Source organism: Danio aesculapii, chromosome 15, assembly GCF_903798145.1.
Source record: "Danio aesculapii chromosome 15, fDanAes4.1, whole genome shotgun sequence".
NCBI lineage: Eukaryota > Metazoa > Chordata > Actinopteri > Cypriniformes > Danionidae > Danio > Danio aesculapii.
In genome coordinates, this window is record NC_079449.1 from 30,249,045 (window position 1) to 30,269,897 (window position 20,853).

Genomic DNA, 20,853 nt, shown 5'->3' on the forward strand with positions numbered 1-20,853 from the left:
TAGTTAAGCATTTAAATGTCACTTTAAGCTGTAAGTGTGTTGAAAAACAAGTAAAATATTATTTGCTGTCATCATAGCAAAGATAAAATAAATCAGTTATTAAAGATTGGTTATTAAAACTGTTATGTTTAGAAATGTGTTGAAAAAAATCTCTCCATTAAACAGAAATTGAGGAAAAAATAAACGGGAGCTAATAATTCTGACTTCGGTTGTATTTATATGGTGTGTGTGTGTGTGTGTGTGTGTGTGTGTGTGTGTTGCATTATGGCTGCATTTATAATGAGCACAGCTGTTGACTGGCACATGGTGCTGAGGAAGGATTTACTTCTGAACTTTTTGTCTGTTGCACAATAGATACAACTACTTTAAAATCTGAAATTGGAGAGTTATGAAGCAATCCAAATATTGAGAAAATCACCTTTAAATTTTGTATATACTGATGGCTTACAACTGAAAATGTATTGTCTTTTGCACCCTTGCACGTGTATATTTTGGTGAACCTCTGACAAATAAACATAATCTGATAAATATTAATTACCCGTACCAAATCCAAAATCTTGACATTCTGGATTATGTAATGTAAAAACTCTAGATGTTTTTGAACAGTTCATTAAAGCTTGATAGACAAGTTTAAATCATGTTGTAAAATATTGAACTGAACTGGTCCTTTCTCTCTTTTACTAACTTTGAAAGAGTGATCTATGCTCTTGTATTTGCCAGAGCCACTCCAAACCTTTAGAGTAATCTACCTGTGGAAATCAGAACTGCTCTAACACAGTCCATTTTAAATTTAGATGAAAATCATTTTTATTTTATATGGCTATTTTCTATTGATGGTTATTTATTTAGTACAGCACATTGGTTAGTGATAGTTGTGTTTAGCTGTGCTCTGTAAATAAATTGAAATTTCAGTTTAAAATAGGTCTCCAATAGGCCTTCAGTTCCCTACAGATTATTTCTTGATGTTAAAACTCAGTTGTGAGTTTAATATAGTAATAGATGGATTTACATATTTACAACGTGACTGTCAAAAACTGTAAGAATACAAACTTTTTCTACTGAGCATGTTTAACCTTTTAGTCCACTTTATGGACAACCTGCAACACATATACATTTTTTCGTGGTTATCACAAAGCTCTCCATGATAATGTCGTCATGAGATTGCTTAAATAAGACTTGTCAGCATTCCTCAAGTCAACTTTGTTTCTCAAAAGTTGTGAACTGTCAGGTACTGAGCTCTATGGCTCAGCGGATCCTCCTCTTGCACAGGTGAAGGTGGTGCTATACAGTCTGTATCCTATCAGTGACTAAGCGATATCTTTGGAGATGTTTGGCTCTACAGAGGGCTGTTCGGGCAGCCATGACAGGCCCCATGACCCCCTTGGTAAAACAACGGGTTCATTCTTTGCTCCGCTGCTGACCTCATTGTCTCTTTGTGAAGTGAAAATCCAGCACTGCATTCAGCTCAATGGTCTGACAGCTGCTGGTGTGGAGCATCTCTGCTGTGATGGAGGTGAGTGGATGAGAGAGTCCAGCAGCTGCTCTTAGGAAATCCCGGATTTAAACAACAACAGCATGGTGAGTTACTTCTAGCAAACTGACATACAAAAGCGTTTGTAATATTAGACTTTTCAAGCTGTTTGTGCTGTATCGTATGTGAGTGACAGATGAAAATTTTAATAGTTGCTGCTAGAATGATTCTAGTTGAGAACCCCAGTTTTTTGAGCCCATCTTTCATTCTATTTTTTAACGTATGTTTTCAAATATTCAATTATATCACTGAAATTTCTATTATGCAAGTGTTTAGATAATTTATGTACAATACAGTTTGCAAAGTAAAATTTCCTCTCTTTAAGTAAATATATTTTACCAAATATATACCAAAAGTTTACCAAACAAGTGGTTCTAATTGAATTTGCATTGTAAAACTTACAAATTTCAAAGTTAAATTTATAAAAAGATATATATATATGTGTGTGTGTGTACAGTTGAAATCATAATTATTAGCCCCCCTGTTTATTTTCTTTCCCTCTATTTCTGTTTAACGGGGAGAAGATTTTTTTTTAAACATGTTTTTAAAATTAATAGTTTTAATAACTCATTTCTAATAACTGATTTATTTTATCTTTGCCATGATGACAGTAAATAATATTTGACTAGATATTTTTCAAGACACTTTATACAGCTTAAAGTGACATTTAAAGGCTTAACTAGGTTAATTAGGTTAACAAGGCAGGTTAGGGTAATTAGGCAAGTTATTGTATAATGATGGTTTGTTCTGTAGACTATTGAAAAAAAATATATAGCTTAAAGGGGCTAATAATATTGACCTTAAAATGTTTTCCAAAAAAATTTAACTGCTTTTATTCTAGCCAAAATAAAATAAAAAAATATTAAAATATTATCAGACATACTGTGAAAAATACTTTGCTTAGTTAAACATCATTTGGGAAATATTAAAAAAAAGAAAAAGAAAACTCAAAGGGGGGCTAATAATTCTGACTTCAACTGTGTATACATGTATATATATATATATATATATATATATATATATATATATATATATATATATATATATATATATATATATATATATATATGTATATGTATATGTATTGTACAAGTGTGTGTGGCTGTTTCCCAGTGGTGGGTTGCAGCTGGATGGGCATCCACTGCGTAAAACATATGCTGGATAAGTTGGCGGTTCATTTCCCTGTGGCAACCCCAGATTAATAAAGGGACTAAGCCGAAAAAATAAAATGAATGAAGAAATATGTCTAAAAGGAAAGGACATTTACAACCAAACAAATTCACCAGTCTTGTGATATATCTGAGTGCTTAAACATTGAGAACTGTCCTCATATACTGGATCACATTTGAAAGTTATACAATTTCAAGCAACATTTGCAACTTCATACTTGTTTTTGCTGAATTGGATGTGGGTGGCTATTTTCATAGCAAGCAGAATTATTGTTCTGATCCCAAAGTAAATATTGGTTAATTTACTCTAAAACTTATCCATTACCTTCTTTATTATATCTTACAATTATGCATATGACACTGGGGTTAAAAATATCAGTGGTTATATTACAGAGTCTCAGTAGAGATGCAGTGGCAGTGATTGAGAACCCTGTAGTGGTCAGACAGTCTTTTCACCCAGGGAGTCTGCAGGTGGACATGCTCGAGACTGACCAGAATAACCACAGGTGCCTCAGAGAGCTGCAGTTTCTCCATCCTGGTTAGTCTGTTACTAACACATATTCGAGAAGGCTAAGCAGATTTATGTTTGAACATACATTTTTTTATTTTAATTTATATTTTGGTCATTAGCTCAATAATTGAACGAAATTGACCTGAAGTTATTATCATATTGGTTGCAAGTTTGAATTTCAACTGCATGGATAAGTCTTGTTGTTGTGCTTTTGGAATAACTTGAGAAATGTTCTTTTTTTTCTTCATATAGTGTCTGGCAAAGTGTCATCTCGTAAACTGGTGAGAGTGTTTGCAGCTCTGTGTGTGCTGTGTCTGCTGGGAGGTGTCGTGGTTGGACTTTGGTTCATAGGTAAGATTTGAAACAGTTCAAAAGCTTTGGTCAACTTTTGTGTATTTATGATGCAGAAGTTCCTTTATTTCTGCAGTGAACGTTTAATGTCTTTGTCTAGTGAAATTTCTCTTAAAGCCAAACTTATCTCAGAGCCCTGCGAGCCTGGGGGACACTAAGGACACGTCCTTCTGCAATGTGACCGAGGACATCTCTGTGACAGATCCCAGGAAAGGTATTTACCCCCTGCGTTTGTGTTTGGACAGGTAAACAGCACAGCGGACTTCATTCAAAATCACTGGCACAAACAAAGTGGCATAAACAATGCCTATAGTGGAAGCTGTGACAAACACATAAACAAGAGACACAAACTAAAAGCATAGGAGCTACAAATGATGGATCACAGCTTATTTGACAACTAACTTTAATATGAAGTTCAGATGCAAAAACCTCTAAATGCCATCTGAAGTTATCTCCTAAAATGAGCATTTTTCTCAGCCTCCCGTGTTTATGTTAAAGTATTTCACTTTAAAAGCAATGAAAATAATTTATTTGTGACTATAAAAGTAAAATTTCTAAACTTACACACAAGACTCACGTTTAGATCTACACATTTAGAGGTTTTTGCATCTAAATTCTTTGTATGATTTGGTAATTAGGATAGGATAGTTTGATTCATTATAGTGATTCGTTCATACTAAAATGTACTCTTCATGACTTCCTCAGAAAAAAATTCAGTCTGATTCGTTTAATCTTAAACAATAGCATAGTCCCATATATATGTGTCCTTTGATCCCTCATATGATATTCTTGAAATGTCTGATTCGTTTTATTGAATCAGATTGATTTTTCATTCAATTTTACAGATTAGAAATTAATAGTCTGATTCATTCTACTCAATCTTTTATCTGAAATTGTTCCTTATTCTCCCTTATACGAAAGACTTGAAAAATCATTCCAGGGAATTGTATCCTACAATTTACTGCACTCTCTCATTTAGGAATATGATTCGCTAGAATAAATCAGACATTTCAATGTTAAATGATTCTCTTAAGGTATGATCCATAAAGAATTGTTCATTCTAAATGATCTTGATTTTCTTATGTGAAAGCTCAGAAACATCTGATTAATTTGGTTGTTTGCTTTTTCCATGGTAATTATGTTTATGGTTTTACGTTAAGTTTAATATAGCTGGAGTGCCAGATAGGAGGAAAAGAAGAACTGAAACAGTTTCCTCATGTATGCTTATCAGCCTTCTCAAATTTTCATTACACTTGAATTGAAAAATAAAGAAAACCTAACTTAGGTTAATTGATCATCTAAATTGTGGTATGTATGTTGTATTTCGTATAAATGCACGTGCTGCACTTTAAGTTAAATTCACCTACAGTATATTTGAAATATTTTTTTTTCTGGGAAAAATATTCTAAAGGAGCTGTTGACATGGGATTGAACCAGTTTTTAGTAAAAACTCAAACTAAAAAAAAATAAATCTGAAAAAAAAAATGTGACGTGTAATAACAATGGACACAAGGGAAAAGCACTGAACTACTGAAATGGATTTAATACTTTTATATAAAAGGCTTTTTTGGTGATGGCAGCTTAAAGACGCCTCTCGTGTGGAGAATGAAGTCACATGCATTACTCAGGTGTGAGTTTTTCATAGACTTCAGCAGAGTGTAAAAATCTTGATGGTTCTGTGGGTCTCACATCACATCAAATCTGATCTTTATTTTGTATTTTCTATTGGATTCAAGTCAGGTGATTGGCTGAGCCATTCTATAGCTTGATTTTCTTTCTCTAAAAGAATTTGAGAGTTTCCTTTGATGTGATTTGGAACATTGTCTTGCTAAAATGTCCACTCTGGTTTTATCTCCATTATCTTGATAATGTAGACACTGGACTGAAGCAGCTAATATTAATTTACAATGACGAAGGGCTAAAGGTTTCTGAAGAACTACTGAAAGATTTCAGCTGCTGTCTGGGCTTTCACTGCCTTTCTAATATTAATGTGTTCAAAAAATTTTCTGTGTTATTTCATTTTATTACACAACTTAATATGTAAATTAATTTGTTTTCTTTGCATACAGTATATGGATCGCTTTGGTTGTTATCAACATCTAGAGAATATTTCAAGCAAACAGCACCTTTATAAATATGTTTTTTTGAGAAAAATGGTGATGTGTTGAATACTTACAGTATTTCCCCCACTGTATTACATTAAAGCATTGTTTTCCATAACATCAGTTGTGTCCGCTGTGCTGCAGTTTGTTGTTTTGGGTGTGATTTTGACTGAATGGGGCTCAGTGTTTTACAGGATCAGTGCTGAGAACTCACTTCTGGAGATTCAGCTGGAGAAGCTGCAGACGTGGCTGCCTGTCTGTTTCGAGAGATGGAACTCGTCTCTGGGAACACTCGTATGTCGACAGCTGGGCTATCTGAGGTCAATCACACACACACACACACCTTCAGCTCTCAGCACCTTTCATTTCACTAGCAGCTGTGTCTGTTTTCTGTAGGTCAACCATTCATAGAGCGACAGCAGTGTTGAAATGTTCTTTGAAGTTAGCTGTGATTCAAAGCATGACAAGCGTTTCAAAGATTATTAAAGAGATGGTTCACACACAAATGAAAGTTCTGTCATCATTTACTCACCCTCATGTCACTACAAACCTGAACAGCTTTATTTCTACTGTGGAATGCATATACTATACAGTAGGTCATATTTTGAAGAGTACTGAAGTACTATGCTAGTGTGCGATAATAAAAATAAATAATTCCTTACATTTATACAGCGCTTTTCTGGAAACTCTTAGAGCTTTACACATTTTTGGGGGGAATTTCCTCATCCACCACCAGTGTGCAGAATCCACCTGGATGACACGACGGCAGCCATATTGCGCCAGACCATACACCAAACACCAGCTGACTGGTGAAGAGGAGAAAGTGTGATGAAGCCAATCATGAGATGGGGATGGTTAGGAGGCCAGTTGTCAAATTTGCCCAGGATGTCGGGGTCCCCAGTCTTTATAATATTATGGCCCTAGCTTTGTGTATACGACCAAAGCAACTTTTAAGAAAAGTCTACCACATTTTAATTGTGGATACACCCCAACTATTGAAATGTTTTGCCTTCTTGCAGCTCAAATTGTGGAGCATGGCACTATCAGTGCCAAGATTGTTGGTTTAATCCCCAGAGAAGTAAAAAAATAAATAAATAAATAAATTAATTAAAAAAAAAAAAATATATATATATATATATATATATATATATATATATATATATATATATATATATATATATATATATATATATATATATATATATAAAATTGTTTTGGAATGACGTGTGAAAAAAATTATTGATGCTGAAATCTTATATTTATAGAGTTTTTATCAAGAGTGGTAAGACCTATGATTGATCACCTAACCTCTCTTTTCAGATTATCAAAGCACAAGGGAGTGAATCTGACTGATATTGGGCCGAATTATACAGATGGATTTGTCCAAATCACCTCAGAATACCAAAGCAATTTGGAGAACTTATGGCGCTTCAGGTAATCAAGAAAAGTACAGATTGTTTTAGTTGTCATATTAATTGACAGTTGCTTTTCTTAAACATTAGCTGACACAAATTTAGTATATTGTCAGGGTCTTTATAGAAGTTGTTCACCCAGAAATTAAAAAGGGCTTTTAATTTCATCCTAAGGCCATAAAAGATGGACAGTAGGTGGAAAGTAGTTCTTTTTAGAACATTAACAAATATTTTTGGTGAAAAGCAAGTCAATGGTGGGTCAACAACATAACAACATAAATGGGTGGTGCGTTGGCTCAGTGGTTAGCACTGTCGCCTCACAGCAGGAAGGTTGCTGATTCGAGTCCCAGCTGGTCAGTTGGCATTTCTGTGTGGAGTTTGCATGTTCTCCCCATGTTCGTGTGGGTTTCCTTCAGGTGCTCTGGTTTCCTCCACAGTCCAAAGACATGCGCTATATTTGAATTTGGTAAACTAAATTGGCCGTAGTGTATGAGTGTGTGTCTGTGTGTATGTGAGAGTGTTTGGGTGAACTGGGTTGTGGCTGTAAGAGCATTAATTGTGTATAAGTTGGGGTCCGGAGGAAACCCACGTGAACACAGGGAGAACATACAAACTACATAGAAATGCCAACTGAGACACGAACCAGCGACCTTCTTGCTGTGAAGCGACAGTGCTAACCACTGAGCCACTGTGCCACCCTGCCAGTAATCACATTTTATGAATCACAAAGTGATTTCAGCAAAAATAATCTTTAATGCTGTACTGAAAAACAAAGTTTTGTAAAAATGTAAACTCTCCCGTGTGAAATATAATAACATAGACACTCACACCCTACCATTTCCTTTCTATTTCAGGGGAAGCTGTAGTACAGGCAAGGTTATAGCACTAAAATGTTTTGGTGAGCCTTAACTTCAATATATATAATCTTGAGATAATATCCACATACCCTGTCTATCTTTGGCTGAGCACTCGTTATTTGCTTGGAAATATAGAGTGCGGCACCAGAGCAAAGTTACCCAGGATCATTGGAGGAGTGGAAGCTGCTCTGGGCCGGTGGCCATGGCAAGTGAGTCTCTACTACAATAACCGTCACATCTGTGGAGGATCCATCATCACCAATCAGTGGATAGTTACAGCTGCTCATTGTGTGCACAAGTAAGTTGAAAACATTTACAATCGCTTTGTTTTAAATTTATTGTTGAAAATCTGCCAGAAACATAAACAAAAATCAAATGGGGAAATGGGTTATAATAGTAACTATTTATTTTTTGTGAGACTCACCCACTGTAACTGTGTAGTTGTTAACAATAGTGCTATAATGTGGTGCTGTGAGTACAAAAGCTACAGGATTAACTAGATAATAAGCCCTACAACATTATGTATAAACAGTTAACACTCCACAAAGAATAAAAAACTATTTAAGAGTATATACTGTATATATCATCTGACTTGCCTGCTTATTGAAGTTACAGGCTACCTCAGGTGCCCAGCTGGGTGGTTTATGCAGGGATCGTAACCAGCAATTTAGCCAAACTTGCTCAATACCAAGGCTTTGCTGTGGAGAGGATCATCTACAACAAGAATTACAACCACAGGACACACGACAATGATATCGCTTTGGTGAAATTAAAAACTCCACTGAATTTTTCAGGTGACTGGTTCTTTATTATTTACATATAAAGACTGTGCGGAACCCTGGGTTAATTCCTTTTTCTAATTACCACTTTAAACCTAAAGTTAAGGATTGTTTCACTTTTGCACTTTTTGGGGGGTTATGAAACAATACTCTAAAGCAGTATTAATGTTTGTTTTGTGCTGTTAACCCTGCACAAACTGCACAAACTTCTACAGTCATGGACACTCATCTGTGCATTATATATAAACAGTCGTTTCAGCTTTTGAGGGAGAAAATTTACGGAAAACACAATCATTGGGTGAAGAAGAGGCCATTTCATGGTTATCTTTAATCCAAAAGTCTATTTTTGGACAAATATACTGTAGATGGCTTAGCAATTTAAAATATGAGAATGCACAATGCTAGAGCTTTATTGTAAACACATTGTGTACAGCTGTACTAATAACACTGACACTGCAAATATAGAAAATCTTGATTATAGTGCAGTGTATTAAAACCAAAATTTCTTGTTCACCCCTAGGTAAATTATAAGCAAAATATTTAAGGAAAGATAACTCAAGATTCAATGCTATTATGGTTTATAATAATGCTTTTTAAAGTGTGAATAGTCATAGTTTGTGTGTGTATACACTTGATATTATCACTTTCTATATGTTTAGACACCATCAGACCTGTATGTCTACCGCAGTATGACCACGATCTACCAGGAGGAACCCAGTGCTGGATCTCTGGTTGGGGTTATACACAACCGGATGATGGTAATGTTCAATTGTATAGTTAAATGTGTATCTATATCTGGATTAGGTTTGATTTAGGCCATAACTGAAACACTCTAGACACACTATAATGGAGAAAACCCAGATGCAGATTCCATAACCAAAATAAAGTGCAATCCAAACTCCCATCAAGTAATCCCAAAATGTACCTCCAGATACGGCTGCAAACAGTTGATACAAACAAATATGAGAGGTTGCAGATAGGATTATAGCAGTTTATTCTTATACATTTACACACCTCTTATGGAATTGGCAATATGCTAATAGTTTTAACAAAATACAAGTGCTCATAAAAATGGCATTTTATCTATATACTCTTATTTCACATGGGCATTAACTGATGCACAGACAAAATGGCAAAAAGTGTATATTTTTTGAAAAATTAAAATAAGATTTCATAAAAATAACCTTATTTTAATCTTAATTTAATACTGATGTTATCAGGATTATCAACACAAACCATGCAGTTTCATTTCACAGTTGAATGTAAATTGTGCAGGATTATTTCAAAATATTAGACTCAAAGAGCAGAAGAATCAGATTAATCTAGTCACAATTCGACCATTAAGCAAGCTAGCATCCTAAAAATCCCTAAAAGATGGATAAAAAAGGGTGTAAATTGAAAAGTCTCTACTTGGAATCTAATCAACCAAAATGTGTCCTAATACCAGAAGTAAACAAGGCCTAAACATGAGATGAGGCAAACAAAAACGTGAAAAGCAGAAGTCAGAGAGCAAGCGCATGTAAACAAGACTAATAAATCCTACCATTAGGGAAATACTTAAGAAATTAATACCTAAAAAGACTGGAAATTATGGCCAACCCGTGTTAAACAATGAGTAAATAACTGAGAGAAGCAGACAACTCGTAGGTTAAAGTTAAAAATGACACGAATTGGCGAGAAACGGAAATGAAACTCAATGAGGGCCTCTAGTGGATAAAACAAGTCCATAACGCTTACATAAACTTCATTTGAGTTCTATTAAAAAAATTTATTTGAGTTAAAATCTGTCACGAAACATTTTACTGTTTGTATTTGTAATTGTAATTGTATTTGTATTTTTTTTCACAAGTTCATATACCAGAAGTTCTCAAAGAGGCACCCGTACCTTTAATAAGCACAAAGAAATGCAATAGCTCCTGCATGTACAATGGAGAGATCACCTCTCGAATGCTCTGCGCAGGATACACTGAAGGAAAAGTAGACGCATGTCAGGTAAGATCAACGCTACTTAAAATGTTTGGTACAATATTATGGAATTTCTGGTGACGCGGTGGAGCAGTAGGTAGTGCTGTCGCCTCAAAGCAAGAAGGTCGCTGGTTCGAGCCTCGGCTGGGTCAGTTGGCGTTTCTGTGTGGAGTTTGCATGTTCTCCCTGCATTCGCGTGGGTTTCCTTCGGGTGCTCCGGTTTCCCCCACAGGCTAAAGACATGTGGTACAGGTGAATTGGGTAGGCTAAATTGAATGAGAATGAGTGTGTATGGATGTTTCCCAGAGATGGGTTTCAGCTGGAAGGGCATCTGCTGTGCAAAACTGGCTGCATAAGTTGGCGGATCATTCCGCTGTGGTGACCCCTTTTAATAAATTTGTGGAATAATTGTGGAATTTCTATAAAAATATGCGTATGAAGAAGCAGTAATGAGTGCAGTTCATTTCATTAGGGGGACAGTGGTGGTCCTCTGGTTTGCCAGGATGAAAATGTCTGGAGGCTGGTTGGAGTTGTAAGCTGGGGAACAGGCTGTGCTGAGCCAAACCATCCAGGAGTTTATACCAAAGTGGCTGAGTTTTTAGGGTGGATATATGACATTATAGAGGTGAGTACATGTCTTTTAAAAGAAATTCTCAGCTCAAAACTGATATACAGTTATCTTTATTTTGTGATTCCCATTGTAGAGCTACTAAAGGTTGACGTTTGAAAGTAGAAGAGAAGAGAAGAACGTCCTGACCCTTTTTATAAAATAATGTTGCCTTTTATATTATTTATTATATTTTATTACGCAAAGCCTCTGTATTTACAACAATGTAAAGATTGTTTGTTATTATTTGTTTACTATATGTTGTGCTACTCAAGATAATTGTGCTTTTAAAATAAATGTTTGACATTTACAAAAGAGGACAATGTGATCTGTTCTGTTCTCTTTTTGAGATGCTTAATCTTAAAAGTTCATGTTAGGTCAGGTGAAAATGGTAAAGTATTTATGTATTTATCTGTGTAACATTATTACAATATTTAAATTTTGCCATTTCTGGAAAGCCTAATCAAGTGCATTGCATTAACACGAATCTATGATGTTTCAGCATCGATTTAATTCTTTAACTATCCCACCAATAATAAAATGTTTGGATTGCATTTCTTAACTCCTAATGTCACTAGTTAACACACTCAATACATTGTTTTCAACACATCCTCTAATTTCTAAAATATCAGCCTCTACCAAATGGTTGATATGTCGGTTTATGGTAAAAGGACTGGAATTAAGATGAAAATGGAATTACTATGAAAAATCTGAAAATATAAAGCGTAAGACCAATTTATTTAAAAAAAATATTCAAAATGAAACATTTTTTAATACTAAATCACCTTTTTTGTTTGAAGTATGTCAAAAAAATATTTCAGATTCTCATTTAACATGCTTTCTTGTGTGTTTGCTTTTTACAATAAAACCAAAATCAAGTGTTGTAGAGCAACAGGATGTTTTATTTATTTATTTATTTATTTATTTATTTATTTATTCATTTATTTATTTATTTATTTATTTGTAACCCAACAATGCTGTGTGTAAGCCATCATTTATTCTTTAAATGACTTTAACAGTCATTATTTAAAACAGTAAAAACATGGTCAACTGCTTGGAAGAGGCGCAGTCAAAGGGTTAATCAAGATTGTCTGATTGACTTTCAGTCATTTACAAAAGTGGTCTTGAAAATGTTTGTTATATGCAATACTATACAATACATTCTATAAAAATACATTTAAAATGATTATATTTATAAAGTATTTAAACAATAAAATAAATATAGCATTAAACTATAATATAAAATAAACAAATTCACAATAGGATAAAATAAATAAACCAACACTATAATTATTATAAGTAATTAATAAATAATATTTAATTTATTTGCAATTATTTAAAATATTATAAAAGAACGTTTAAATAATAAAATTATGAAAGAATACATTCCATAAATGCATACAAATGTCATTTAAATTAGTAATAAAGGTATAGAAGTGTAAAAATATAAAAAAATAAACTTTTTCCAAGTAATATTGAATAGCCTAATATATTTATTTACATATAATGTAGTCTTTAAAAAAGTCTTTAATCAAAAAAAGACTTTAGAATGATCATATTTGGGGAACTAAACATCTTTGACTAAAGTGTATCGATGAAAATGGCAGTTATCATTTAGAACTTGTTAATATTCTCAGCGCACTGGACATTTTAGATCACACTTAATTTGGCTTTTATTTTGACTAAACACCGTCATCTACCGGAAGACTTGAAACAGTACAATTGTTACAGAGTTTCCATGGTAACCCGTGAGTCCAAGTATTAGCTTGTCTGGGACATAGTCTGCGACTGGTCGTCTTATTTTTAACAAAATAATACATTATAAGATTTTTTTAACTGTTCTGCTAACCATATCATACTTAATATTGTATTTGTTGAACAGTTCTTTTTTTGTAACAAAGTATCCTGAGTTCACTCAAAGGATATTTAACTCGCTCTTCTTGTAGCTAGTTGTTAGCAGTGTTGATACTCAGTAATCATGGCAATCCATGGCTACGATAGTAAGGCAGCTCTGCAGCAGGTCAATCAGTTTTGGTCGATGCTAGATGACATGTGTGAGAATAACCCGGAGGAGTACAGGAGCTTCATTCAGCGCCAGATGCGGGAGGGAGCAGAGTTTCACTCACCGCCGCAGCCGCACACCTGCATCCGAGCTGCCATACTGGTAAACCTTTAACCTCTAACGTTACTTAACTAAACTCTTTCATTATTGATATCACAGAGATAAACCAATACGACACAAACGCAGCTGAGCAATTCCAGCGTTATGGATGTGACATTTGCAGTAAAAACTCAAAACAAATTCACATTGAAAGTATAAGTTAACATTACATTGCAACATCTGTTTATATTTTCCAGAACAACTATCCAGAGTTAAGGGATCAGAAAAATGTCAATATGTAAACATGTTTTATACTTTAAATGAGGAAAATAAACGCGTAATGCATGTGACCAAAAAGTCTGCGAGATTGCAGTATATACTGTACAACATACTTTGTAGAAATTCTGTCAATTAAACTGCACAATCTCAAAAAAAGAATGCTGATCAACATGATAAGAGTTGACTCGCTATAGAATAAACATGATTGATTAGATTTTATTTAATATTTTTGCATTTGGAAAAGCTTTGTTATGGATGTGACACCTCTGTGTTATGGATGTGACGTTGGCAAATCAAATAATTAAAATAATTAAAATAAATAAATAAAAATTGTTTAAAAACATTGACAGATACATTTTTGAGTATTTCTAGTACTTTAAAATAATTGCTTACACAAAAAAAACATAGAAATGGTTTTGATATTTTGGTGAAAACGTAATTTTTTTCATGGCAAGGTTGACATTTGCATGGAATTGCTCAGCTGTCTTGTTGTTTCATTTGATACGTGGATGATTCTAGAATCGCGCGTACATTTTGATACATTTTCAAAAAAAGGTTTTATTAATATCCCATATTATATCAGGTCATCTCTAAGTGAAGTTTCATAAACTAATTTCGAGAGGAGCACGTGATATGATTGAGCTCGTCTGGCCACTCATCTGTAATCAGTAATAATCCAATCAGAGTGATCCTAGTCTACTATAAATGGATCATTTTTTCCCTACTGTTCTATCTTCGTTTGGAAGAATCCCCCCTTCCACCCCATCTCCTCCTTTTCCTCCCTTTTTTAAAGGGGGAGCTCTCGAGACCTACCTGATCTCAGATCTCCTGATATGCTTATCGACTGGGCGGGAGCCCTGGGCTCAAATATCTCCGAGCTCAGGGTTCTCTCCCGGGACAGCATGCCAAACCTGCATTATACGCCAAGCATATCTAAGTGGGAACTCTTGAAAAATAATGTTTGTATGTGTATTTAGAAGACTTTTGTCTTAAAAAAATATGAACTAAGAGTGTGTTTACTAAGTTAAGCTTATTTAACAATCAAGTTAAGCTAAGTTCAACATTTGCAGGACACGTCTATTTTCTGTAACATTTGTCATTTTAGTGATTAAAAAAAAAACATTTTGTGTCTGTTCCTATGTTCTGGTCAACCCTTTTACATTGGTTACTGTGACCGAGAGGGGACTTGTTTGGGGTCTCCACATTCACCACAATTTTTTTTTTTTTTATTCCTCTCCTGCACCTGTTGAACCTACATGTTTATGGGACCATATCAGTATGGTCTGTAATTGAGGAACATTTATTTGGTTGCTTTTTCAGGGACCAAAGGAAGGCATTTTGTACATTAACATATGCGGCTGGAAACGTGTACCAGCTCCTGCTTCTGACAGAGAACCCGTTCCTGTGTGTGGAGGAAAAATAGAGAAATTGACAGAGGAGAAAGGTACAGTAAATAAATCTCGATAAAAAACAAACAATTCTGACTTTATTTATTATCCTTCAGGTAATTCCAAAGTCGACGCAGTGGCGCAGTATGTAGTGCTGTCGCCTCACAGCAAGAAGGTCGCTGGTTCGAGCCTCGGCTGGGTCAGTTGGCGTTTCTGTGTGGAGTTTGCATGTTCTCCCTGCGTTTGCGTGGGTTTCCTATGGATGCTCCGGTTTCCCCCACAGCCCAAAGACATGCGGTACAGGTGAATTGGGTAGGCTAAATTGTCCGTAGTTTATGAGTGTGTATGGATGTTTCCCAGAGATGGGTTGCAGCTGGAAGGGCATCCGCTGCGTAAAACATGTGCTGGATAAGTTGACGGTTCATTCCACTGTGGCGACCCTGGATTAAAAAGGGACTGAGCCGAAAAGAAAATGAATGAATAATTCCAAAGCTGTATGGTTTTGTTACTTTCAAACATAAGAGATATTTTAAAGGATGTTGATGAAGTTTTGATTGCCATTGGCTTCCATTGCAGTTGTTGTTTACTGGAAATGTAGTGTGATCCGAAACTCTGTCAAAATATTGAAACATGTTTCGAAAATAGGAAGGATCTCACAGTTTTAAAACAACTTGACGGTGAATTCATTTTTAGTTTTTATATTCTGTCAACTATCATTTTAAGAGCCTCAAAACATTTTATTTGTAACTAAAAGGTAAACGTTTTAAGTGTTTTTTGTTTCGTTGTTTAAAGGTTTGTAGTTTTATATATCCCTGTGTTGGCTGTACTGCAGAATAGGTAATAAATAATGAACTCTCAATGTAAATGACATTAGGAAATAACAAGTTAACATCTCGAAATAATGAAGTTTTTGTTTCACTGTTCAGTCCAGGGGTTCCACATTTTCATGATTTTATGTTCAAGTATCAGTTTGTTTGCTTTTAGTTAGTCATACACTGTTTATTTTTAAGTCTGTACTTGAGAAAATCTGACCTTGTGTGTGTTTTACAGAGGAATTTAGTGTTGTTGATGCAGCTTTCAACCCTGAGGTTCTGCAGACAACAGAAAAAGACAAAGAGGAGAAAGAGAATCTCTGTCTGCTTGCTCTGAACTTCATCCAGCAACAGCACAACCTGACTCTGTCCCAGTGCTACAAACTCAGCAAAGATAAAATCAAGGGCAGCATTCGGGATATGAAGCAGCGGCTCACGTCCACAAAAGCATGCAAATCTACTTTAAATGGGTTAGAATCTGAACCAGGTAAAGTCCACACACATTAAACATTCAGAGACAGGTTGAATATCACACACTTATAAATGTTTTGTGCTGGCATTGATTGTATGGTACTTTGAAGAGCCTTATAGGGATAAAAAAAACTCAAACATTTGTCTTGTTCCAAACTTGTCTGAATAAACTTTTGCTAAATACAGAAGAAGACTGAACGATGTTGGAAACCTTAGCTTTCTTGGTATTGTTCTCATGATGGATGGCAATGGCCACCTAATATCCTCTTTTTATATATATTCATCAGGAAAAAAAGAACTCATAAACCTTTGAAACTACATGGTAATTTAAGTCAACTATTTTCAAGTGAAATAACGAGTTATGTCAAAATAATTCTATATAGATCAGTGGTTAATATCTTGAAATAACAAGTTAATACATATCTTGAGAAAAAATAAGTTATGTCATAATAATGAGTTCATATCTTAAAAATAAGGAGTTATTATCTCAAAATTATCAAGCTTTATTGAAATAGTGAGTTAATGCGATAGAATTATCATAGAATAATATCTTCATATGCTAATTTAAGTCAAATATCATCTCTCCAACATACATGGAAACTTTGTAATACACAAAAGTCTCTTTATCGTGGATAAAAATGTTCTTTTGAATGAATTTTGTTAAATTGTTCTTTGGTAAACCAAAAATAATTATTCTGTGGCATCACTGAGAAAATATCCTATTAGAACCTTGATTTGTAAGAATGTATGATACAGGTTTTAACTGAATAGCTAATTTTAATAGCACCTCATTATGAACATACTGTATGAAGTGATTTTGAGGATTTTTTCCAGCTGTGGCGGCAGGCCTTTTTTACACAGATCTACCAACTACCTGTGGCGTTATTTCAATGACAAATGTCGTGAGCGCAGTATTAGAAGTCGAGATCGCATTTATGTAATAGCCTACGAGCATGCCGATCTCTTTGCTTGCGCGCCGATTTCCTCTGCTCGTGCACAAAACTTGCACAAAACTTGCAGATCTTCTTGTGCGCTTTCAAATAAACGCTGCTGAGGTGCGATTTAGTGCGTTTATGTAACGAGTATGTCTCCAACATTTATTAGATTTGCTAGGAATATTCATGAATGCCTCCGGTATTAATGCGTCCTGAAATAAAGTAAAACGGCCATATGTCGTGTTTGCTGGCCTCACGCATCACGCACCTGTCACAGTCAGCCAGTCAGCACGTAACCTTAAAGGGTTAAACAAATGACACACAGCACTATCTCTGCAATTTCTGAACTCAAATTCTGTAAATAAAAATAATTGGTTAAAGACACCTATGACTTTATTTATGTGTCCACATACACAAAGAAAACATAATAGACCGGAATTGTAGGATTAAGTGTAATAAACTAATTTTAGGATCTTAATATTATCATACTTGGTTAAAATAACTTTGTTATAAAATATAAAAAGAAAAAATAATGTGTCACATTAAACTGAATTACTATAGTTAATCATTTAAACAATATATAATATAGTTATAAACTGATTATCTGATTATAAACGACTATATTTTACTAAACTGTCACAGCTGTATATATATACATATATATATATACATATATACATATTATTATTTTATTAATTAATTATTAATAGTTCAATTGTTTCTATTGCTAAATTTTGGTTTAAAAACAATATACTGCTTACTATAAATTACTACAGTATTTAATGTGGGAAATCATTAATGAAAAAGTTATTAGTAAATTAAGCAAATACACACTATTAAATCGCTTGAGTAAAATATTAATATAGTGTTATACATTTATTACATGTAAAAAGATTTTTATTACATATAAAAATGTATTATTGCCTATATAAACTTGCTATCATTTCCTTCATTATAAATGAATCCATTATATAAATGAAACCTGTCTAATTTAGATCCTTCAGCAAGGCCAGCAAACGAGTATCTGCTATATTGACTCTGTCAGACAATAATGACTGATCATCTATGATGACTGATAGAAAACAGTCTGTTCAGTCTATTATAATTGAATGGCGATCGGAAACAACGTTCCCCCCATTCGCCCGTCTCGATCGTGATATTTGTGAAATAAAGTAAACACTATTGTTTATTGTGTACAATATTTATTAACCATATATATCAAAATATATCGATGACGATGTTCAAGAAGACGTTAATAACATTAACATCCACCAAAACCATATATGTTTTGCCTAGATTGTGAGTGCCAGATTGTGTGTGCCTGAAACGTGTGTGGTTCTGCGGGCCTGCAGCTGGATATTATTTGGGCGCCCCGCCATGGAAGAATAAATGTAGCGGAAACCATGCAGTGCAATATTGAGTGATTCTGCTGCTCTTTATTTGTGTAGCTCCATCTCTCCTTCAGCAGATCTGCACCTTACAGATGACTGAGAGCGATGAGGACTCGTCTATTCAACTGAAGATAGAGCAGGAGAGGAAACCAGCGAGATCAGGCCTCATTGAGTTGATCTCAAGCACAGAGTCAGACCAGCCTCAGCCACAACTACCCAAGCATCAACTGACAATTTGTTTTGATGGCAGTGGCTCTTCTAGAATCCTGCAGTTATGTGTAGAGCTTCCTGGAGTGAGATCCGTTTCACAGTGCCAGCTCAGGATCTCTGAGGTCAGTATCTTTGATATACCAACTGTGTGGGATGAATTTGTTTTTATTTTATATTTAATGTTTGTAATTTTATTTTATATTGACAGAGTACAGTACAATCTAAATGTCCATAGCTTTGGTTTAACATTTGTACAGACCTTGCTGTATGTTAGGCATATTTCTTGAGCTCTTTTTATGTTGTGGACTCAACAAGGGGATGGTTTTTATTATTTAGGATGATATTCTCCTGGAGGTTGAAGACATTTATTATCTTCTTCTACCGTTCCCTGAGTTGGTCAAGGAGGAGACGTGCACTGCAAAGTTCAATAAGAAGAAACAGACTCTTAATGTGACAGTGACTGTGGTATGAAAACCTTTCACTCTTGTTTATCCTGATACTGTGAATAAATGCTATGTAGATCCGCCTTTGAAATATACCATCAGTTATTGTATGAAGGATCATAAATCATGCAATCATACTCACGGATTCTCAACATTTATATTTTATCTTAAATTTAAAGTAGAGCTGCACAATATTGGAAAAATCAGACATTGCTATATTTAGTTTTTCTGTGATATACATACATACATACATACATACATACATACATACATACAGTTAAAGTCAGAAATATTAGCCCCCCTGTTTATTTTTTTCCCTAATTTCTGTTTAACGGAGAGGAGATTTTTTTTCAACACACTTCTAATCATAATAGTTTTAATAACTCATTTCTAATCACTGTTTTATTTTATCTTTGTCATGATGACAGTAAATAATATTTTATTAGATATTTTTCAAGACACTTCTATACAGCTTAAAGTGACATTTAAAGGCTTAACTAGGTTAATTAGGTTAACTAGGCAGGATATGGTATAGGCAATTTATTGTATAATGTTGGTTTGTTCTGTAGATGCAAAAAAAGCTTAAAGGGGCTAATAATTTTGTCCTTAAAATGGTGTTTAAAAAATAGAAGCTGCTTTTATTGTAGTCAAAATAAAATACTTTCTCCAGAAGAAAAAATATTATCAGACATAACGTCAAAATTTCCTTGCTCTGTTACACATCATTTGGGAAATATTTAAAAAAGAAAAAAAAAATGTAAAAAGGGGGCTATTATTTCTGACTTTAACTGTATGTATATATGTGTATATATATATATTGCGACATTAAAATAATTTCACCAGATGATTTGAATAGCTCTATAATTAGATTTCATTAATTTAGATTAACTGAGCGGATCAAGCCTTTTTCTATGCGGTACCTCTACACAAGACATAGTAAATTGCAAGCATTTATACTGTAAAAATAAAACACAATCAAATAAAGAGCGAAAATAAAAGTTAAATAAATAGTGCTTCATGGTTTTCTTGGGAGTGTAACAGTATTGAAAAATAAAAAATAAACAATCAAAGGTAAAATAACAAGATTATCATTCTATAAATAATTTTATACAACAATGTTTAATAATATCTTTATGCTTTAAATTTTAATAAATAATCAAATCCTGCGATGTGACCGTTGCGGATATACACATTGCAATATCGATGCTCAAACAATATATTGTTCAGTCCTAATTTAAAGGTACTATTGTGATTTTGTTGGAATGCACCAAAATAAATGGGTTATTTATTATTTTTGTTATTGTCAGTGTATATATATTTATATATATTTATTTATTTATTTATTTATTTATTAAAGTGAATTTTGGCATAACAATCATAATCATGTACAGTATGGAATATTTGGTTTGAAAGTGTTTCATTTTTAATTATTTAAATAATAAGGGACTCCAGGATAACGGCAAGTGCAATCAAAACCAATAAATATAATTTGACTATAATAAACAACATAAATAACATATATCCAATTTTGAACAATGT

General features: G+C 34.0%; 2 protein-coding genes across 3 annotated transcripts; both read left to right on the top strand.

Annotated features, from left to right (window-relative positions):
- Nucleotides 1-15: 15 nt before the first annotated feature.
- On the top strand, nucleotides 16-11,601 carry tmprss5 (transmembrane serine protease 5). Of its 2 annotated transcripts, XM_056473427.1 has the most exons (13): nucleotides 16-1,578; nucleotides 3,094-3,238; nucleotides 3,464-3,562; nucleotides 3,663-3,776; nucleotides 5,849-5,984; nucleotides 6,985-7,098; nucleotides 7,931-7,974; nucleotides 8,069-8,231; nucleotides 8,543-8,727; nucleotides 9,372-9,470; nucleotides 10,562-10,704; nucleotides 11,150-11,302; nucleotides 11,382-11,601. In XM_056473427.1, the coding sequence occupies exons 1-13, from the start codon at nucleotides 1,576-1,578 to the stop codon at nucleotides 11,388-11,390; spliced, it is 1,407 nt and encodes a 468-aa protein (XP_056329402.1). In that variant the 5' UTR covers nucleotides 16-1,575; the 3' UTR covers nucleotides 11,391-11,601. The 2 variants fall into 2 exon arrangements, with proteins under 2 accessions (XP_056329402.1, XP_056329400.1); XM_056473425.1 differs by lacking the exon at nucleotides 16-1,578 and having other exon boundaries at nucleotides 2,639-3,238.
- Nucleotides 11,602-13,162: 1,561 nt separating this feature from the next.
- Nucleotides 13,163-19,405, top strand: pih1d2 (PIH1 domain containing 2). The gene is made up of 5 exons (XM_056474207.1): nucleotides 13,163-13,448; nucleotides 14,985-15,108; nucleotides 16,103-16,351; nucleotides 18,719-18,993; nucleotides 19,208-19,405. The coding sequence occupies exons 1-5, from the start codon at nucleotides 13,263-13,265 to the stop codon at nucleotides 19,340-19,342; spliced, it is 969 nt and encodes a 322-aa protein (XP_056330182.1). The 5' UTR covers nucleotides 13,163-13,262; the 3' UTR covers nucleotides 19,343-19,405.
- Nucleotides 19,406-20,853: the final 1,448 nt, after the last annotated feature.

Bases quoted from the DNA above. Each gene is read 5' to 3' on its own strand.
- pih1d2 (XM_056474207.1), top strand. From the start codon at position 13,263: ATGGCAATCCATGGCTACGATAGTAAGGCAGCTCTGCAGCAGGTCAAT. The intron at 13,449-14,984 runs GTAAACCTTTAA...TTGCTTTTTCAG, and splicing joins GCATCCGAGCTGCCATACTG to GGACCAAAGGAAGGCATTTT. The intron at 15,109-16,102 runs GTACAGTAAATA...TGTGTTTTACAG, and splicing joins GAAATTGACAGAGGAGAAAG to AGGAATTTAGTGTTGTTGAT.
- tmprss5 (XM_056473425.1), top strand. From the start codon at position 3,049: ATGCATATGACACTGGGGTTAAAAATATCAGTGGTTATATTACAGAGT. The intron at 3,239-3,463 runs GTTAGTCTGTTA...TTCTTCATATAG, and splicing joins GCTGCAGTTTCTCCATCCTG to TGTCTGGCAAAGTGTCATCT. The intron at 9,471-10,561 runs GTAATGTTCAAT...TTTTTTCACAAG, and splicing joins TTATACACAACCGGATGATG to TTCATATACCAGAAGTTCTC.